At 43.4% G+C, this 13,063-nt stretch overlaps 1 protein-coding gene across 2 annotated transcripts; it reads right to left on the reverse strand.

The window, feature by feature from the left end:
* Positions 1 to 2,043: 2,043 nt before the first annotated feature.
* On the reverse strand, positions 2,044 to 6,442 carry UBA52 (ubiquitin A-52 residue ribosomal protein fusion product 1). Of its 2 annotated transcripts, none has more exons than XM_080989304.1 (5): positions 6,294 to 6,442; positions 4,448 to 4,569; positions 3,051 to 3,137; positions 2,391 to 2,493; positions 2,044 to 2,299 (listed from the first exon to the last, which is right to left on the reverse strand). In XM_080989304.1, the coding sequence occupies exons 2-5, from the start codon at positions 4,548 to 4,550 to the stop codon at positions 2,206 to 2,208; spliced, it is 387 nt and encodes a 128-aa protein (XP_080845430.1). In that variant the 5' UTR covers positions 4,551 to 4,569; positions 6,294 to 6,442; the 3' UTR covers positions 2,044 to 2,205. The 2 variants fall into 2 exon arrangements, with proteins under 2 accessions (XP_080845430.1, XP_080845431.1); XM_080989305.1 differs by having other exon boundaries at positions 6,319 to 6,431.
* Between the last annotated feature and the right edge of the window lie 6,621 nt (positions 6,443 to 13,063).

The following is a 13,063-nucleotide window of genomic DNA, read 5'->3' on the forward strand; positions in this document are numbered from 1 at the left end:
TTGCACTCTCTTCTTTCACCCTCAATAAAAGGTTCTTTGCCTGCCATCAAATCCTTTCTCCCAATCTGCCTCTACTTCCCATATATGGCTTAACCCCCCCCCCCATAAACTAAATTTCTTCTTGCAAGCAAAACTGGAACCCACCTAAACACAAACTCCCATGAATATCTTCTCCTTATTCTACCCGCAAAGCTTGAGGGCACAGGATTATAAAGATATCACGAGGTACATTTAGGATTCTGAAAGCCCTCCAAACCTCCTAAAACAGGCACCCCCAACCACGGCCCTCCAGATGTTTTGGGACTACAACTCCCATCATCCCTGACCACTGGTCCTGTTAGCTAGGGATGATGGGAGTTGTAGTCCCACAACATCTGGAGGGCCGAGGCTGAGGGTACCTGTCCTAAAACACTCTTATTTTCTTGCAAAACACACTTGCAATATTTAAAGAGCAAGGAAGGATGAAGGCTTGATCTGTTCATGAAAAAAATCGAGAGATGGAGAATTATTCAGTTTATGTGAGATCTAGTGGACAAGTTTCAAAGATTGAGTTTCTAGAGCGTTTCTGATATACAAGTTGCAGATTCGATTGATTTGAGGTTTGTATTCCCTAGTGGTAAGAGAAATCGGTTTCACAGAACCGGCGTTTGTGTGTACTGCTAATCTGGATCTTACTTTGGCCTTCATGCCATGCTGAACCCTGTAAGAAAGAGTATTTTCTTTCTCTTTTTAAAACTAGCTCGGTTTGCTAAGCGAGTATCCAAAATACCAAGCTTGCGCCCGCAAACAGCTGCAAACACCCACCCAAAAAGTCTCTTCCATTTCCACAGCCAACGCAGAATCAAACTTCGCCCTCAAATCAGCGAGTGGCTGAATTTGGGGGGGGTCAAACATCCCCCAAATTCGACAGTCTTGGTGGGCCAGAGGTCCCCCTATCCCTGGTTCAGACGATTAAAAATCAGCATTCACACATGCCTGCAACTCTCAGGAATAAACACCGGGGTTTTGATTTCTGGGAATGGAGTTGAGAGATGACCTAACCTGGAGAGAAAACAGCAAAGACCCGATGAAGAGAGCACAGCAGAGGTTATATTTTCCGAGAATCCTCCAGAAAAATAATCTCTCAAAGGATGGCATTTTACCATTGTTCTTTTGAGAGTGTATTAACGTATGGTCTGTGTGTGTGGTTTGGGAGCTGCACGATCAAGGCAAAAAACAATGCTGTCCAGGGTTGTAAAGACTGCGGAGAGAATAATTGGGCGCACTCTTCCCACCTTGGATCAAATCTACGCTTCCAGGTGCCAGAAGAAAGCTGCAGAGATAGCGCAGGATAGTGCGCACCCCGGAAATGATCTCTTTCAGCTTCTGCCTTCTGGAAGAAGGCAGGGTTATAAAGACTAGGACTAGCCGCCTGAGAAACAGTTCCTATCCAAATGCGATTTTGGTTTTAAACGCAGTGTAAGGTAGTCTCTGAGGGACGCAGGTGGCGCTGTGGGTTAAACCACAGAGCCTAGGACTTCCCCATCAGATGGTCGGCGGTTCAAATCCCCACGACGGGGTGAGCTCCCGTTGCTTGGTCCCTGCTCCTGCCCACCTAGCAGTTCGAAAGCATCTCAAACTGCAAGTAGATAAATAGGTACTGCTCCGGCAGGAAGGTAAACGGCGTTTCCGTGCGCTGCTCTGGTTCGCCAGAAGCGGCTTAGTCCTGCTGGCCACATGACCCGGAAGCTGTACGCCGGCTCCCTCGGCCAATAAAGCGAGATGAGCGCCGCAACCCCAGAGTCGGCCACGACTGGACCTAATGGTCAGGGGTCCCTTTACCTTAAGGAGTCTCTATGGGAGTATATTGTATTTAAAAATAGGGTATCAGAGTTTTTAGGGTATCAGGCTGGGATAGCAGGCTTGTTGGTTTCGGAATGTCTGATGTTGATTTTTCAATTTCGTTGTTCTGTATGGGAGAATGACAACAAAGATTATCATATCGGCAGAGGATCTGGGCTCAGCAACTGGTCCAAGCAAACCATTTAAGAGACAGACACACTCTTTGTTCGGTGCAATGGAAGTTTTATTCTAACAGGCAAGAACCAAATGCCCAGAATGAACAGGTGTTAGTTTCGGCAAAGTAGCACGATCCCCAGGTTTTGGGAGGGATGCGGGGGGAGAAGAAGAGACGCCCCGCGGCGTGCTCTGTGTCTCTCACTCTGTTTACTTGACCTTCTTCTTGGGGCGAAGGTTATTGGTGTGGCCGCACTTTTTCTTGCGGCAGTTGACAGCACGGGGGTGCAAGCGGGCATAACACCTGGAAGGGGAACAGCGCAGAAACAGTGAGGCTCCGGATTAGAGGATAAGGATCCGTCCCGGCAAGCGACCCACCCACCCAGACAACTTACTTGCGGCAAATCATCTTGTCGCAGTTGTATTTCTGGGCCAGCTGGCGGAGAGAGGGCTCGATGATCCCCCCGCGGAGACGAAGAACCAGGTGGAGAGTAGACTCTGAGCAGGGGAAGGGGGAAAAGCAAAATTAGCAGGTCCTATACTGGTGTTTCAGGGTGTGTGTTTTTTTTGGGGGGGGAGGGGAGACCGGGAGCAGCCAGCCTGGAAACCCAGCTTCACAGGGACTCCAGGAATTCTAAATCAGAGTCGCCAGTTATGGGGGACATCAGGAATTAGGCAGAAAGGAGCAAAATGAGACACAGCAAGACGGAAAAAGTAAAAAACAAAATGGGATCTCACATGGGTGAAGGGGAACAGGGGGTATAGGGGAATTTGAAGTATTATTTATAATCTAAAAGCTTTAATATAAAATTTCTAACTGTGTTGTATTTGTATACAGAAAAGAGAAGTTTAGCGCAATTAGGTATATTTTAATTTAGTTAATTATGTAATAGGTTCACGTTAGAAAATGAATATGGATGTTGACTGTGATGTTTGTAATTTTTCATTTTTGGAAATAAAAAAATAAATAATAAAAATAATAAAAAGAGACTGCCGTCTTGTGTGGCAGAAGGGGGCCGGGGTGGGGTGGGGTATTCTCCGCCGCAGATGCGTACCTTTCTGGATGTTGTAGTCAGAGAGCGTGCGGCCGTCTTCCAGCTGCTTCCCCGCGAAGATCAGGCGCTGCTGATCGGGAGGGATACCTGCAAAAGGAGATGTTATGAAAATCCCGCCTGTGGGAGAGCCCTAGCAGAGTCAGGCCCAGCGGCCCAGGATTGGCTACACTGGCTGGCAGAGACTCCCCGAGGTTTCAGGCTCTTCCTCTATATCAACAAAGCGAGATTCTAGTCCTCATGGTTCTGAAGAAGCAACACAGTACTGGAATATATTCCTGCGTGCTAACAGTATTTTACCAGTGCTTTGTTATTTTAACCCATGTGCCACTGTCCTCATTCTGCATGCCTACTTTATAATTTAGTTTATCATTTTATAAAATTCTTGCCTGCTGTTCTAATTGCACACACACATACACACTCCTTTTAAACTTTACTATACCTAGCTATCTATATCTGGGTGGACTTTTCAGCAGCCCTCAGCAACATTCAAGGGGGGAGGGAGATAATAATTATGTTTTTATAATATGATATAATAATACGTAACCAAGATGATTTTCTGTGTCATGCGTGGTTAACAAAATCGCACAGCTCTGTTTGTGTATTCCATTCGCTTAGCAACTAAGTATATTAAATCAATTGTGTGTTTAATTATACACAATTAAATAGATATATTAATTATTTGGTACGTTAAGTACATTGTGAACGCTTTATGATAAGGAAATTTATTCAGTTTGTGGCCCACGGTTTTCTGGGTCACAGTAGAGTCGTACCTTGGATCCCGAACTCCACAAACCCAGAAGTGAGCGTTCCAGTTTGCGAACGTTCTTTGCAACCCGAACGCCAGACGCAGCTTCTGATTGGCTGCAGGGGGTTTCCCTGCAGCCAATCAGGAAGCAGAGCCTTGGTTTCCGAACGTTTTGTAAGTGGAACAGACTTCTGGAACGGATTCCGTTTGACTTCTGAGGTACCACTGTAGTTTTGTGGCCCCACTTGGTATGAGAAGCTGGGATTGCCCTGACCTATGCGTGCTGACAAATTATATTAATATATCTGAACTACTCTATAAAGACTGGACCTAAGGGTCAGGGGTCCCTCTACCTTTACTTTATAAAATGCCCCCCCCCCAAAAAAACCCCCAAGCTCTCCTCACTCCATCAGCTCTCCTTCTCCTCCCCTGAACTAGCTGGTTATTATGAGACAAGAAGAACTTTAAGAATTGGTGCCTGAGTTCGAATTCTCCCCCTTTGCCCTCCTGTAGCGCGTTTTTTCTGCCTATGGGCAGAGACGATCTTGCTTTTCACCGAATCTTTTGCAGGCCCCTTTGCAAGCCCAACGCTCTGAAAAAGCAGCAGTCCCTTGGGCGCTCCGGCACCCCCGAGAGATTCAACCACTCTCACCTTCCTTATCCTGGATTTTCGCCTTGACGTTCTCAATAGTGTCGCTGGGCTCCACCTCGAGGGTGATAGTCTTGCCCGTTAGGGTCTTCACAAAAATCTGCATCCTGGCAGTTGAGCGTCACCTGAAGGCGGGGAGAGAGTTGAAGTGGTTAAACCAAATCAATATCAGGATCGCCACTTCACAGTGAAGCAGAGTTGCTTCCTTAAACCCTCCTGGTAAATTGCGAGGCACACGAATCTCACTGCTCAAGATGGGAACCTATATATTAAAATCCTGCATTGAACATTAACCATGTTATGCCCCCTGCCAAATAATGACACAACAATGGGTGAGGGCCTAAACAAAATCAAACTGCTTTAAAGGCTGAGATCCCCTGCTTGCTGACCTGGGAGTAAGCCCCCACTGGACAAACCAAATCCATTATAAGATTTAACCACCAGCCCTTCAAACCCATAGGGAGGTTCAGATGACAATGTATAAAAAGCACAGCGCAAACACATTAGGTTATATCTGTGACCCCAAAAAAATTGGGTGGGTTTTTTTTTTGTGTGTGTGTGTGTGTATAGACACACGGGTGGGTGGGTAGATATAAAACAAATATAGGATACGATGTAATTTACAGACATGAATAAAACGAAACAGAAGGCAGAAAAGCAGCTGTATCGAGAGTTTTTCTCGATATTGCGTACGTATCGTGAGAAGAGGCGAAACATAAGGTGTGTATATGTAAACATACATACCTTTTCCATTTTGGGGTTTTATGTCATATTCATTACACACACACACACACACACACACACACACACATATATATATACCCAGAGACCAACAAGGTTATAGATAGATGATAGATAATAAAATGCAAAATTAGAAATGTAACATAAGTTATGACTATAACATAAAACCCAGAAACAGAAAAGGTTATATATGTAGATATATATACATACACAGAATTACAAATATAACATAAAACCCGGAAACAGGTAATGTTATAGATAGATATAAAATGCAGAAATATAAATATAACAAAAATTATGAATATAACATGAAACCCAGAACTGACAAGGTAATAAATATATATACACTGGGTTTTATGCCCTATTCGTAATTTATGTTATATTTTCTCTCTCTCTCTCTCCTTCTCTATAGAATAAAACGCACAATTACAAACATAGCGTCAATTACGAACGTGACATAAAACCCAGAAACGGCTACAGATACAAAGCCCTCTCAGAGGCGGGGAGAGAAATGAGATTATCCACAAGAGGCTGCCCGACTTGCGAGTAGACAAGAATTCAAAAGTAAATGATATACATATATATATTTTAAAAAGTGAATGATAATATTTTAGGAGGGGGGAAAGTAAATGATAATTTTTTTAACATAAAAAAAGTAAATGATATATATATTTTTAAAAAATAAATGATAATTTTTTATATAAAAAAAGGAAATGATATATATTTAAAAAATAAATGATAATTTTTTTATATAAAAAAAGGAAATGATATATATATTTTTAAAAAATAATTTTTTATATCAAAAAAGGAAATTATATATATATATATATATATATATATATATATATAATAAATGATAATTTTTTTATATAAAAAAAGGAAATGATATATATATTTTTTAAAAACAAATGATAATTTTTTATATAAAAAAGGAAATGATATATATATTTTTTAAAAATAAATGATAATTTTTTAGGAAAAAAAAGTAATTTTTTTTTTTTAAGTAAATGAGAATTAAATACACGAAAGGACGAAAACTCCTCCCGCCTCCCCCTCCCGAGATGAAAGGGGCGAAAGGGACCCAGGCGTCCGAGGCGAGGCCACCCACCCTCCACGCGGCCCTCCTGCTTCACCTCCTGCCTCGCCGAACGGAAAGAGAGAGAGGAAGACCCCGACCGGAAGCGGAAGCCGAGCTCTCGCGGGTGACTTCCGGCGCCGCCGCCTCTTCCTCCTCCTTCTCCCTCTCGCTCGCTCTGTCGCTAAGCCACGCCCACCTCCGGCCTGGCGTCACAGACGTCGCCCCGCCCACGGAGCCAAGCGACGCAGCACGCATGCGCGCACCTCCCTCCCTCTCTCTACTGGGACCGCAGAGCTATGAAAAGTCAAGAGCGGAGGTATGGTGGGAAGTTTCCGGGCTCAACATGCATCTTTATATATATATATTTTCTTAACACCCCCCCTCAAAGCAGCACACATTTAATTGTTATTTTTAATTTAATTTTTATTAATTGCATTGAGATACCGCCCTATGCCCGCGATTCCTCCTCCTCTTCTTCTTCTTCTTCCTATTATTATTATTATTATTATTAGCTGTTATATACTGCCCTATACCAGCAGTTCACATTTTTTATTATTATTATTATTATTATTATTATTATTATTATTATTATTATTAATTGCATGTATATACCTCCCTATACCCGCAGTTCACGTTATTATTATTATTATTATTATTATTTGCATTTACATACTGCCCTATACCCGCAGTATATTTTTAATTTAATTTTTATTAATTGCATTGAGATACCGCCCTATATCCGCGATTCCTCTTCTTCTTCTTCCTATTATTATTATTAGCTGTTACATACTGCCCTATACCCGCAGTTCACATTATTATTATTATTATTATTATTATTATTATTAATTTGCATTTATATACTGCCCTATACCCGCGGTTCTTCTTCTTCTTAGCATTTATATACTGCCTTATACCTGCAGCATATCGACACAAAAAACAGTGACAATTTGTTGTGGACAAAGGACAGCTGGATGTATAAAGGGCCCCATTACCTTCACGAGCTGAGGGCCTCATCAAACCTAAACCCGGTGCCGTCATCACCCATCTCCTCGAATCATAGAGGTGTAGAGGATGGGACCCTCAAGAGGCATCCATCCTGACCCCCTGCAATGCAGGATTTTTTTTTCCACGCCATGTGCGACTCGAACCCACAACCCAGAGATTCAGAGTCCCAGGCTCTGCCGACTGAGCTACCCATGCTGGAGGAAGAAGTCAGGAGTTTGGGGTTTCTGTGCGCAGGGAGGCGATTACGTTTATGTTGTTGTTGTTGTTTAGTCGTGTCCGCCTCTTTGTGACCCCCTGGACCAGAGCACGCCAGGCCCTCCTGTCTTCCACTGCCTCCCGCAGTTTGGTCAAACTCATGCTGGTAGCTTCGAAAACACCGTCCCACCATCTTGTCCTCCGTCATCCCCTTCTCCTTGTGCCCTCCATCTTTCCCAGCATCAGGGTCTTTTCCAGGGAGTCTTCTCTTCTCATGAGGTGGCCAAAGTCTTGGAGCCTCAGCTTCAGGATCTGCCCTTCCAGTGAGCACTAAGGGCTGATTTCCTTCCGAATGGAGAGGTTTGATCTTCTTGCAGTCCATGGGACTCTCCAGAGTCTCCTCCAGCACCAGAATTCAAAAGCATCCATTCTTCGGCGATCAGCCTTCTTTATGGTCCAGCTCTCACTTCCATACATCACTACTGGGAAAACCATGGCTTGAACTATACGGACCTTTGTTGGCAAGGTGATATCTCTGCTTTTTAAGATGCTGTCTAGGTTTGTCATTGCTTTACTCCCAAGAAGCAGGCGTCTTTTAATTTTGTGACTGCTGTCACCATCTGCAGTGATCATGGAGCCCAAGAAAGTAAAATCTCTCACTGCCTCCATTTCTTCCCCTTCTATTTGCCAGGAGGTGATGGGCCCAGCAGTCATGATCTTCGTTTTTTTGATATTGAGCTTCAGACCAGATTTTGCGCTCTCCTCTTTCACCCTCATTAAAAGGCTCTTTAATTCCTCCTCACTTTCTGCCATCAAGGTTGTGTCATCTGCATATCTTAGGTTACGTTTATACAGCCGCCCAAATACTGTGTGCTTTGCAAAGCCACCGGCGATCTTAACATGCCCAGAGGCCCACTTGTCATCCTGTGCCCTTAAACACCTAAGAAACCCTCTCATGGAAAAACTTTGAACCGTCGTCTCTCGAGACAGACAGATGCCAAGAACAAAATAGCTGCATTTCTATAAACAGTCAGTGCCTTCTCATTTAAAAAAAAACCTTTGGAACTCCCTACCTATTGATGTCAGCCTTTGCAGTGTTCTTTTTGGCACCCGTTAACATTTTTTTCGGAGAAGCCTGCCCGCATGTTTAGAAAGCTGGTGATAGTTTCTGTTTTTAGTCTGTTATTGTAACTTTTTTTGAAAACCTTTGATTGTTGCTGCTGATGTTTCAAATTGATGGTTTTATTGTTTCCTTGAGGTTTTCCTTGTTTGCAATCAAGTGGTGTGTAAGTTTTATGAAACAAATAAACAGGCCTCAAACTGGAAATCACAGTCGTACCATTTCCAGCAAACGGATTAGACCAGGGGTCAGCAAACTTTTTCAGCCAGGGGCCGGTCCACCGTCCCTCAGACCTTGTGGGGGGCCAGACTATATTTGGGGAGGGGGGGGAATGAACGAATAGCTATGCCCCTGTTACGGAAGGGGGGGGGCATGTCTTCTTCACTACAATATATTTGCTCAATTTCTCTAGGACTCCATCACCCCTCCCCTGTCCTCCATAATCTCTCAAGTAAGGTGTCAAGACCCTAATCTGGTCAAATCGCTCTGCCAAGCCCTTCCTCCGGGCAATGCCAGGTGACAGACTATGCGTACATGGACCATTGTCTTCTCAGGATGTGCTTATCTGCGCATATCTCCAGCTCTCTGCATATTCCCCCCTCCCTCCTCCATATGTTAATCCAGTGTAACCCAACCTCTTCTTAATGTATTCATGATGTAACTGGGATGTATTTTGCACTGTATTCTGGGATATGGAGGGAAATTTCAAAAGTTCATGTCACCCCTTTCTCGCTGTTCAATCTCGCCTTGAACCTGTTGCGCAATAAACTTGGATCTTCTGTAGTTTGCTCCTGCGTCCGGCTGAGCTCACTTTCTTCCGCAGGGACCCACGGACTTAGTCCGATGAGCTGGGTGGCAGAGTAACCCCGCACCCAGATTTTAGCCGTAACAGTTGGCAGCCCAACGTGGGGCTTGATGCGGTTCTCCCGCGTTGCTGACCGGGGGCCCCGAAATCTTCAGCCGGCACCGGGCCATTTTGCCTGGGAAGATCCTTTGGACCCCCGGCCATCTTCCGGGCGGTAATCGAAAGCCCCAGGAGTTCAGCCGGGGAGCAAAGAGGGATCCAGCCGGCTTATTCATCGATCCCGGGATCATCATAGAAGGCGCGTGAGTATAAGGAAAAGGAAAAATCCAGTGCACTGGTGGGAAGGGGGTGGAAGTCTCCTGGCAACTGAATTCTCTGCCCTCCTCTCTATCGCTCCTTCTCGCCTGTCTCTTGGTCCAAGTGGTGAGAGAGACCGTGGACCACCGCTCAGCCCGAAAGGGGGGCTCTGAGCTCTATCCCTTTCTCTAAACTCCCCAGCCAGCCGCACCAATTGGGAGTCCGAAGGTAAGACGGAGAGAGCCGACTTGAAAAACAGCCGACTCTCCGCAACGGACATCCTAGTTGAAAGCAAGGGGTTGGAGTTCTTTTCCGAACTTCTTTAGCGCCCGGCAAGGGGGCAGGAAGTGGTCTTGCTTTCTGTATCAATCCCAGCCGCACCGGTCGGATCTACGTACCACGTGTATCGTAAGCCCGCTTCCGAAAGCAAGGGGGATTTTCGATTCAAAATTCTATCCAGGGATCACCCGATCTGGCACCGCATGGCGCGGGCGTCCAGTAGGGCCCCTTTTCCTGAGATGTGACGATAGGTAGGAGGTTGCCAGGAGGGATAGCCCATGAGGAATTGGGCAGGACCGGCAGAGTGGAAAGAGACCCCAGGTTATAGGAAATAAGGAAATAAGGAAATAAGGAAATAGGAAATAAGGAAATAGGAAAGGGAACGCAAGGAACCGGATAGCTAGAGCTCTCTAAAACCCACTAAGGAAGTTGCCAGGCAACTAGAAGTCCCTTCTCTTCTTTACTATACGTCCCTGTACTAAGCATACCAAACCCCTAGACATACCAATCCTTACAGACCCCTTTCTTTCCCCCTTTTCTGTCTAGACACGCGTGAATCATAAAGGGGTACCCAGTCAACCAAGCGTTGTGAGCCCTGCCAGTTTGATTAACTGGTGGTGTGTTTGAAGAGGCAAGGAGGCTCATAAAACCATGTGGGACCTTCCTACTAATTTCACTTAAGGAAGCCAAAGGTAGTGGCCCAACTCCTTGCAATAACCAACTAAAGGATGAGAATATATATGTTTACATGTTGTCTGTTATGTGTGTTGTCTGTTAATACATATATGAGAATATGTATGTTTACATGTTGTCTGTTATGTGTGTTGTCTGTTCCTTCTGTCTCTGGCAGACTGCCTTTCTTAAGTGTGCATAGTTTAAACTGCAAGCTTGCTTCAAATTTCTAAATCTAAGGAAACCATGCTGGACCTTAGCAGTCCTAAATAAGACAAAAATTGAGAATGAAGTGTGCAAATGTTTGTTATTTGAGAGGAGCTCCAAAAGAGAGTTTTCCTCCCAAGTGGTAAAATCCTGTATACTTGTGTTCTGAAAGGAGGATTACCCCAAGAGAGGAGGGTGATTTTAAGTCTAATGGTAAATGATGTTGTGTTGTAACTTTTGAGTTTGTGAGTACACCTGTGTTCCAGTCTATCTTGGAATGTGAAGTTAACCTAATGTTTCTGCTGCAAAAGCCTAGTTGAGCCAACTGCTCTCAAGCTAAAATGCAGTGTATGTATTTCATTAAGCATATGCCTATGAAAGTATGGTGTTCCTTCTAAGAAAATTATGTGAGTCCAGTTTTAACTTTGATTTGGTTATTGTGAGAGTTATTGTAAGGCTCCTGATATCAGTCTCTATAAGACGTCCTGGCCTCTTTTCTTAGAAAATGCCCCCCTTGTTTCATTCTGTCTCTTTCAGGTTTTTTTTGTCTTGTTTTTTTTCCCTTCTCCTTATTCTGTGCCAGGTAAATTTACTCCCGAGTAAGCTTCCTTTAAAGGAAACTGCAAGGGGGGGGGCATAGATTAGGCTTAGTATTCCTCTGCAAGTTCAGAAAAAATTGTTCACTTTTGTATTCCTTTTAAATCAAATCTATGGCTGTTTTAATTATGGGTACTTTTATTTTCCTCTTCCTTAGTACATGATAGGCGCATGGCTTGTGATAGGCGCATGGCTTGTGATCTCTTCCCCAGTTGTGTCTGTGTACATAAGTATGTGTGTGTCTCTCTGGTAGTACAAATCTTGCTATGAACCCTGTATTTTAGGGTTGGACTAGATGACCCCAGGGTCCCTTTCAACTCTCCCAATTTGTGGCTGTGTGGAAGGCCATGTGTCTGCAAGCATTGGAGGGTAATTCTTAAATTCTGGTGAGGTGATGTGTTGAAATTCAGCCCAGATTTGCTCTTTGTTTTTTAAAAGGTGTGAGGTGAAGCCATGATGTTTGAAGCAGAACTGGTGATATCAGGCATTTAAGTGATTACAGTGTTTATCGTTTTGTCTATTATTTACAAAAAATCAGACTTAAAAGTCTACTCGAAGTTTAAGCACATACAAATGAATAATCAAGTAGAATTAGCCTTGACCAATCCTGTAAATAAAGGGCAGTAAAATTTGTCTGCAAATGGTAAGGCTGAAATGACTGAGAATGTTAAAAAAAAAAAAAAAAAAATTCCTATGAATTCTAACTCTCTGGCCATTTTTACTCATAAATAAGAGAGCGGTTGATTGTTCCGCGAATGACCAGATAAAATGACCAATAATGATAGCCCTTTCCTGTACATAAAGGAAGCACTCCTTTTGCTTGGGCTGAAATTGCTAGCTTTGGTGAATACTTAAATTGCTGAGTTTCTCTTTTTGTTTTAAAATCAAACCCTATTTTTTAAATCTACTCCTTACCCTTCACTTATTCAAATGGTAATTTAGCCAAAAGATTCAAGATTTTCAATAGTATAAAAGGTTTGCTGAGACATGAACTCTGCACATGCACAGAGGCCAGATCAGTAAAAAAAAAAAAAAAAAAAAGAGGGGGGGAAGGGGGGAACTGTAAAGGGGAGAGGAAGCTTGGAGAGCGTGTGCGAGAAACCTATCCAAATTTCCTTATGTAAAACTTGGAACCATTGAGGGAAATCAACCTTAATGTGTCTTTGCTCCAGGGGCTACGTAAGACAAAAGGGTTAAAAAAACTAGCCCATCAAAAGTCAAGAGCTTTCCAGGTTCCAAATCTTAACATGCCAAATTCTTTTCACAGGTAAATATCAAAGCATTCCCCCCTCAATGGGAATTTTAGGAACAGCATTTCCTGACAGGCTTCTCACATGAAATAATTTTCCCTTTAAAACAGGATACGTGAACTCGGACCCACATAAGCAAAATGTTTAATAACTTGCCAATTGTGTTCAAATTAACAAAGGTTTTGTCCCTTCGTTTCTTCCACAGCCAAACTAAGTGAAGGAAAGCAAACAAACTGGGCAGATAATAACAGTAATTATATGAAAATGTGATGATAATAATATTGGAATGAATGAAATGCTTAATCCGCTAAGATTTTATTATTTGCAGCTTCCCACGTAAATTGAAAGACATCCTTTTTGCCTTTTGCTCCTT

The sequence above is a fragment of the Podarcis pityusensis genome, assembly GCF_964106645.2.
Source record: "Podarcis pityusensis genome assembly, chromosome: 18".
Classification (NCBI taxonomy): domain Eukaryota; kingdom Metazoa; phylum Chordata; class Lepidosauria; order Squamata; family Lacertidae; genus Podarcis; species Podarcis pityusensis.

What these genes read in the sequence shown, in the direction of transcription:
- UBA52 (XM_080989304.1), bottom strand. Translation starts at nt 4,550, where the DNA reads ATGCAGATTTTTGTGAAGACCCTAACGGGCAAGACTATCACCCTCGAG. An exon ending in TGACTACAACATCCAGAAAG is followed by an intron (nt 2,494 to 3,050) that starts GTACGCATCTGC and finishes TCCCCTGCTCAG; the next exon opens with AGTCTACTCTCCACCTGGTT. An exon ending in GACAAGATGATTTGCCGCAA is followed by an intron (nt 2,300 to 2,390) that starts GTAAGTTGTCTG and finishes TTCCCCTTCCAG; the next exon opens with GTGTTATGCCCGCTTGCACC.